General features: G+C 38.6%; 1 protein-coding gene across 6 annotated transcripts in view; it reads left to right on the forward strand.

The window, feature by feature from the left end:
* KTN1 (kinectin 1) overlaps window positions 1-6,938 on the forward strand; it is an 87,438-nt gene extending 80,500 nt beyond the window's left edge. For 4 of the 6 annotated variants that reach the window (XM_063290481.1, XM_063290486.1, XM_063290484.1 and 1 more), the window contains 6 exons: window positions 610-693; window positions 936-1,019; window positions 2,939-3,022; window positions 4,236-4,328; window positions 5,478-5,595; window positions 6,534-6,938. In XM_063290481.1, the coding sequence (XP_063146551.1) occupies window positions 610-693; window positions 936-1,019; window positions 2,939-3,022; window positions 4,236-4,328; window positions 5,478-5,595; window positions 6,534-6,541 (471 nt within the window). In that variant the 3' untranslated portion in view covers window positions 6,542-6,938. Of the gene's footprint in view, window positions 1-609; window positions 694-935; window positions 1,020-2,938; window positions 3,023-4,235; window positions 4,329-5,477; window positions 5,596-6,386 lie in introns of all 6 variants that reach the window. The other 2 variants (XM_063290483.1, XM_063290485.1) reach the window with 2 other exon arrangements.
* Window positions 6,939-7,361: the final 423 nt, after the last annotated feature.

Below are 7,361 nucleotides of genomic sequence, written 5' to 3' on the forward strand. Positions count from 1 at the left end.
TCTTTTCTCCACTGCCTATGCTCTAGACATCACATCTGCTGCTTTTCTTTCAGAGGCCCTCCAGAAATGGGAGAGGGCACCTGGAATTGCTGAGAGAGGCCACTCAGGAGCAGTTTAATCAAGGGCCTAGGTTACCTTCTGTTGCCAGCAGTGAACCATGCCCTCAATGAACTCACCTGTCAGATTGTCCGAAAAATAAACAAATGGATAAATTATGGTTTATTCATCTAGGAATATGATATGTGTCTGCATGTGCTGTTCCTACCTCTCCTTTTGCAAACAACTTTGAAAATTTCCTGGATTTTTTTTCCCCATTGTGTGCATTAGGAAATAGATTCACGTCCTCCCAGTAAGCCAGGATATCAAATGAGGACCTATTGAACCACAGTCTATAAGCCATTCATTAAATAGCAACTGCTTTGTTCCCCGTTTTTAAACATGGCTATTGAATGAAAAGTTAGCTCTGAGTTTAGAATTATCATGAATAAATTCTTCAGTTTTATATTCAATGAAGTGCCAAGAAAGTAATTTAAAGATACAGATTATTTGAATGAAGTTGAACTTGAAGTGAACTTGTGTGATTTGTGACTCTGCCTATTCCTTTTGTAGCTTAAAAAGGAGCGAGAGCATTTGGAACATGAATTGGAAAAAGCAGAGATGGAGCGATCAACATATGTTTCAGAAGTCCGAGAGGTAACGTACCTAATTAAAATGCTGCAGCCAGATTTGCTTTCTGTCACATGTGCACACTTACTTGGAAGCATGAATATTTAGTTGGCCCAGAGATGAAAAACCTGCTCATCCAAGGATCTGGGACATTTTTGTGCTTTCAAATTCATTTGTTGCTTGGAAATAAATAACATTAATGGCTGAATAGAGGGGAAATTGGGAACATACAGCAGTGCATCCTAAAGCCTCTGAAAACTTCATTTCAGCTTAAAGATCTGTTGACTGAATTGCAGAGAAAACTTGATGACTCATACTCTGAAGCAGTAAGGCAGAATGAAGAGTTAAATTTGGTAAGAGGCCTGTCCTCCACTGAATATATCTGTTCAAAAGTGGAGAAGCTTTTCCAAATCCTGTCTGTCTGCTAACCATTTCAACTTAGCCTTTGTCCATTTCAGCCTTTTACAGCCTTTCTCTGCCTCTTAATAACATGACTACTGCTTAGTATAGTTTTTCATCTGCCTGCCTACCCCTTGCCTAAAGGATTAATATTTCCATACTTCGGGAATTTGGAACATGACGTTCACAGAACACAGAAGAATTGGGCTTAGGTGATGGTGTGGGATTGTTTTGAGGAGAATCTTTGGTTTTATTTGGACTGTATACTTCCTTTCCTGAAAGGAATTTTAGTTGCTGAAAAGAAAAACTGAACAATTCCATCTTGTATACAAAGATGTTGGAATATGCAAACAACACCACAAGAGTTTTATCCAATTCTCAACATTTGGCATTATCAGGGTTCATAGAAGAGCAATGAAAAAGATCACAGGGCTGGAAATTAAGTATGTGAAGACAGTTGAAGGAGCTGGATATATTTAGCCTTGAGAAGAAAACACAAGGGAGACATACAATACTCTTCAGATACCAAAATGGTTACACAATTTATTCTCTGTAGTTTTAGAATATAAGAATTGAAATAATTAAGTTACAGGGAGATAAATTTCAGTGGTAGGAAAAAATTCCCAACTGTGTAGGAGCTGTTTGAATGAAATACCCAAAGAGGTGATAGCCATCCCTTTGTTGGATGGGTTCAAGCAGAAGAGGCGTAGCAGCTGTCTCTAGGGAAGAGGTTAATTTGGGCTACAGCACCAAACAGGGTTGGAACCAATGACTGAAAAATCCACTACCAGATGTATGATTCTATGGAGTAATATGGTTTATTTGCTTAAGGAAGGGGAGTTCTTTTATTTCCTTAAAAGCTACCTGAACATGCAGCCTGAGGCTCACAGGGCCTATTCAGTGGGAAAAAGAGCATGTCTGTTTGTCATGCATCCAAAGGGAGTGGACTCCCAACCAAGACTGGAGCACCTTGTGGTCAAGGAAGCCACTTCCCTTTGGTGAAGGAAAACTAAGCCTGGGCAGAGAGAGATCAAAACCAACCACCAGATAAAAGATCTCTAACGTACCATCCTCCAGGGATATAGTCCAACCATGATTAAATTAACAAATGAAAAAGTTCATCTCTGCTGAACAACATGAATTCATTACATTTGGGAACACTTGGAGAATGACCCAAATTATATTAATTTGCTAAGAGGTTCTTTTATATAATTTGGAAATCGAAGAACAGAAGTTTCAGCCAATTCAGGAGAATCTAGCATTTACATTTCAGTATCATTTTGAATGGGGAAGTGGCTCCACAAAAGATACTTTCCCACTCTTTTTTCTGGAGATTATTTTCATCTCTCTCTATTTTCACATGTAGGAATCTATATTGATTCAGATCATGGAAAAACACAGAAAATGTCTAAATACTGTCTTGGGGAAGGATTCCTTGTGTTTTTAAAAACTGATCTGGAGACAACAAAACAATGTTAGATCCATACAAGTACCTCTTCTGACCAGTTCATTTGCATTATATGAAGAGTTACTTACAGTATCTAGTGTCAAGGAGGCCAAGAATAATTGTCTTTGGTCAACTTTAAATCTGAAGCCAATAAAATAAAACGTATTTGTAAAAATCTATGCAAATTCACTGGCAAGGCATTAAAATAGTATCTGTTTAAGATTCTGTCTACTGCTTTTAACCTCTTTCAGACTTATCTTTTCTTCTTAACTCCTTTGCAGATGGAATTTCCTATCATCCAACATCCTTTGTAGTGATTAATCTTCACTATGTATAGTATATATTCTTGTGTGTATATTACTTTACCAGAAACTGCCCCATACTCCTCTTAAGCACTGTCAACTGACCCTGTCTTACCTCTTACAGCTGAAAACCCAGTTGAATGAGACGTTATCTAAACTCAAAATTGATCAGAGTGAAAGACACAAATTAGCTGCTGATTTGCCAAAGGTAAGGAATCCTTTGGTTGATGTTCTGTCTTCCTAGGAACATAATGGCCAACTCATTCTGGATGGCAGTACATTTCTTCCTAAAGCACTGTATCTACAGCCTGGGGTGTTGACTGATTCAAGTTAGTCACGAAAATACCCATTAAGGTTGCTGTGCCAATTCTAGCTCCTCCCAGAAAAATCATGGTGGTCCATACATCAATAACCTCCAGGTTAGGTTATAGCAATGTGTTTTATGTGACGCTGTCCTTATTAAGGTTATTTGGAAATATCAGTTCCAAAATGCTACTGTACTTAAATTATGAACAGGAGAGACTCTCTTAATACTCAGATGATCTCCTAGACTCTGCAAAAGGTCCTGCTTGGTGGAGTGAACCCTTTGGAATATTTTTCCTCCGGGAAGTTTGCTTGACACCACTTACTAATTATTGATTTATCTGGCTGCTGTGACCTTCTGATGTTCTTTTACTGTTTATAGCCCTAGTTATTTTGGATTCCTTTTGCAGCCCTGGATCATTTGTGTTCAGGGGCAGGAACTTTTCCAAACAACAGAAATCCCTTCAAATGTGATTAAGCCCTCTATTTGTTTTTCTGGAACAGTGGTTCCTGAGATGAGTTCCCACACAGGGCAGACCAGGGATGCTCGAGTGGAAACTGGAGCCACTGTTAGCTTCCACTGCCTTGGTTGCAAATGTACTCATTATGCTCACGCTTTGTTTTTCCAGATATTACCTTGAAATAGTAAGTGCAATGTATAATGAGCTTTGCCCCTTCCTCCCCATTGCCATTCCTAGTAGTTGCTCATTGTGATCAGGGCCCTTTTAAGACTCCAAGAGACTTGGGCGGGTAGCATGTTTATTTGAAACCCCATCTCCCATACTCATATATTTCTCACTATATCCTAAGTCAGTATAATTTTCTTCTCAACTCTTCTTTTTTCCCCCACTGAAATCGGTAGCTCAGTAATTGGGAGCTTGGAGAAGCACACAATACTGGAACATTTCTTGTTATATTTTCACTGATTATGCTTGCAGTCTAGAATGAAAAACAATGATCTATCTGATCATTTCAAAAACGGAATTATATTCTGATGTGTCCTCCTTCATGTACGGGGCCAGGGCTGTTGTCCCCTTTACCTCCTCTTTAAAAAGGCTCTGATTGTGATTGAATGTTTTAAAACAACAAATATTTTAATTTGCTGCTTTTTTTTTAAGGCCCAGGAATCGCTGGTGATCCTAGAAAAGGAAATAGGAAAGGCTAGTGCGGGCACCGAAGTGATACAGAACAGTGATGTCTGCTCACAGACGGTGAGTATTTTCCTAGATGTACAAATAAAATGCCATATGGTGTGCAGGGACAGAGCGGAGGACCTAGAGGCTGAGCTGATTTATACGCGTGCATCTTGCTCTCTATCATTTGTGATCGTTTTTCATAATAGAAATGCCACATCTTACTTTTGCAGTAACTAACAGGTTTTCATTTGCTTGGCATGGAGGGCCCACTGCGGTCTGTATATAAAACTGCTGCTTGGGTTGTAGAAGCCATTGGATATTTGCTTTAGAGGTCTACAGGTAGTGTATATTTGTTTACTTACTTATTTCAGTTTAGGCACCATCGGACTCCAAACCAACTGCAGCAGTATTACGGTCTTCCATATTGTTTGTGTTTGGTACATGCCTTCATGGGGCTGGCCAGTGGCTATAGACCAGTGTTTTTCAAATTTGGCAACTTTAAGATGTGTGGGCTTCAACTCCCAGAATTCCCCAGCCAGCATGCTGGGGAATTAACATCTTAAAAGTTGCCAAGTTTGAAAAACACTGCTATAGACTATCTTATCCTGCCACCAGGTGGCAGGCTAGTAATGTCCTGGCAAGCAAACACACTTTGGGAACCTTAGAGATAGTTGGAAAGTTTTTTTGCTCTGATGTTTGGATACACTGTTATTGTCTAGTTCTTATTGTATCTGGGTTGTTCTGGTTTAGGACATCGCTAAACAGGTGAAGCCTCCATACAATTAAAAAAATAAAAACATTTGCCTAAAAAGGTAGCATGTCAGGAGAGATCTGATCTAATACAGTTCTCCTCCATGACATTCAAATTTTCTAGATGGAGAATTTTTTCTATAAAGAACTTGGCCACACTGGGAGGGAGGAGATTATTGACTTTCTGAAGTGAATACCCAAAATGTTTAAAGGCCAAGAGATCTGAGCAAAATGCCTTCCATTGTTTGTCCTGGAGCAAAAGGAGCCCTTTGGCCACGACTTGAAACTTGTGTAGGAGAACACTGCTAAATGTAAATGAAGGGCCTTAGGAATAGGGAGAGTCTGTCTAAGGGGTGAGACAGATTGAGGCTTCTAACTAGGTACCTAGCTGATATCCTAAAATTCTTTGTTAATCTCCTTTGGCCTCCTGTGCCGCACGGTTTCTAATACTTCTACTTTCTTCCTTCCCTTTAGGCAGGGCCAGATAAAAATGTAGCTGTGAATTTAACTCAAGATATCGTCCATCTCAAGAAGCTGCTTGCATCAGTTGGCCAAATGCTCACAAAGGGAAAAGAACAGTATCAGCTCTTAGGTAGGAGAGTTTGAGTCTGTTTTTCCTAGGGTGGACTTAATCAGGAAGGCAAAACTAACTTTGCTGAACCTTTCAGTTGATCTCTGGGCAGCAGTAATAGAATCATAGAAGCTTGCAGCCTCACACTTTGATTGAAATACCATTGTGGAGTATTTCCCCATATAAAATAGCACATTAGGAAGAATCATTTCAGGCCAGCCTTCCCCAGCCTGCAGCTTACAGAAGTGTTAAAACTGTCATTCTCAAAATTCCCGGTGGCATTCCCATAGATTTGCATTGACTGAAACCATTTTCAGCTCCTTTCACTGCTCTTGTAGAGAATTCTTCCACAGCTGTGATGTTAATGGGTTATTCTCATTCTTGGGTAACAAAAATCTCATTTATAAATTCAAACATAGATATTTTAATTAGTGACAGATCTGGAATTTGGATTCTCAGTTGTCTGTCCTCTTTACAAAAGTTAATTTTCATTAACTCTGAGTATTCGGTAAATTCCAAATGTGAGCTTAATTAGTACCACTTTTTAGCTTTAAGAAAAATATACATGATGAATATTGATTTTTTTTTCCTCCCTAAATTCTGGATTTTATTTTAAAAAAAACCTCCTGGTTCTTAGTATATAACAGAACTGGATCCCCCAAGATATGACATATTTTTCTGTTACTTTTAAAAATGAAAATATTTTGCCATAGTGACTATCTTATCCTTAAGCTTATCTTTTGTTTTTTGTTTTTTGTTTTTGTTTTTGTTTTTGTTTTTGTTTTTGTTTTTGTTTTGCTTCTCTTTTGCAGAATGAAATCATGGGGAGATCGTTTAATTTGGGGGTAGCAGAAGGCAATGTATTTTATATTTTGCCAAATTAAAGCCTTATTTATGTGTTCACCCTTTCTACTTTGTCAAACACTGAACAGAGTTTTGTCTTTTCTACTCTTTGTTAGACTACTGATTTAAACAAGATGATGAAGAAGACGACTCTGCAGACACCTCCAGAGTTTAGTTTTATAATAAATGAATTTAAATAAACGGTTTGGATAATTAGAGCTTTACATTCCTGGAGCTACAGTAAATGTGTAACCTTTTATCTTTACTATGCTCAGTAAAACTCGTTCACACACAAACACACAGACACATGCACCCTTGGCATAGTGGTAGCGGCAGCAGCAACAGTAACATTTTAATACTGACAGCCTATGCTGTTTTACTTAGATACAGTTTGGGAGTAGCAGCCTTTGACTTCTACCTGAAGTAAACACTCCTCCTCCCCACTCTTCTCTTTTTTGGGTTGCTAATGTAATCAGTTTTTGTAATGGTGTCAGCAAATAAAGGGATGCTTATTACTCAAACTGTACTGTTATGTTCTTGATTTGGAATTCCCTAAAGAAGACGTATAGAATCTTCCATGCTGCAATATAAAAACACTGTAATGTAACTTATAGTATAGGAACCTGGTTGGGTCAGATTACAGGTTTTCCTGTTCCTGCATCAGGTATCCCACAGGGGACAATCCCTGGGAAGCCCGGAAAAAAGACATAATAACTAGCAACTATTGATTGTCTTATCCTCCATGAATTAGTCTGCTTCCTTTTTAGACCCATCTGAATTGGGGGCCATCACCACACCTTGTTCTAACCAATTCTGTAGCTTAACAACGCAGTATGTAGAAAAATGTGTCATGTGAACCCAGCCTTTATGACTTGTAAACCATGGTTTATGGCTGAACGTGTTAGGCAAACCCAACCAATTATGGTATTTAATAAATCAGTTAA

Source organism: Candoia aspera, chromosome 1 (genome assembly GCF_035149785.1).
Source record: "Candoia aspera isolate rCanAsp1 chromosome 1, rCanAsp1.hap2, whole genome shotgun sequence".
Taxonomy (NCBI): domain Eukaryota; kingdom Metazoa; phylum Chordata; class Lepidosauria; order Squamata; family Boidae; genus Candoia; species Candoia aspera.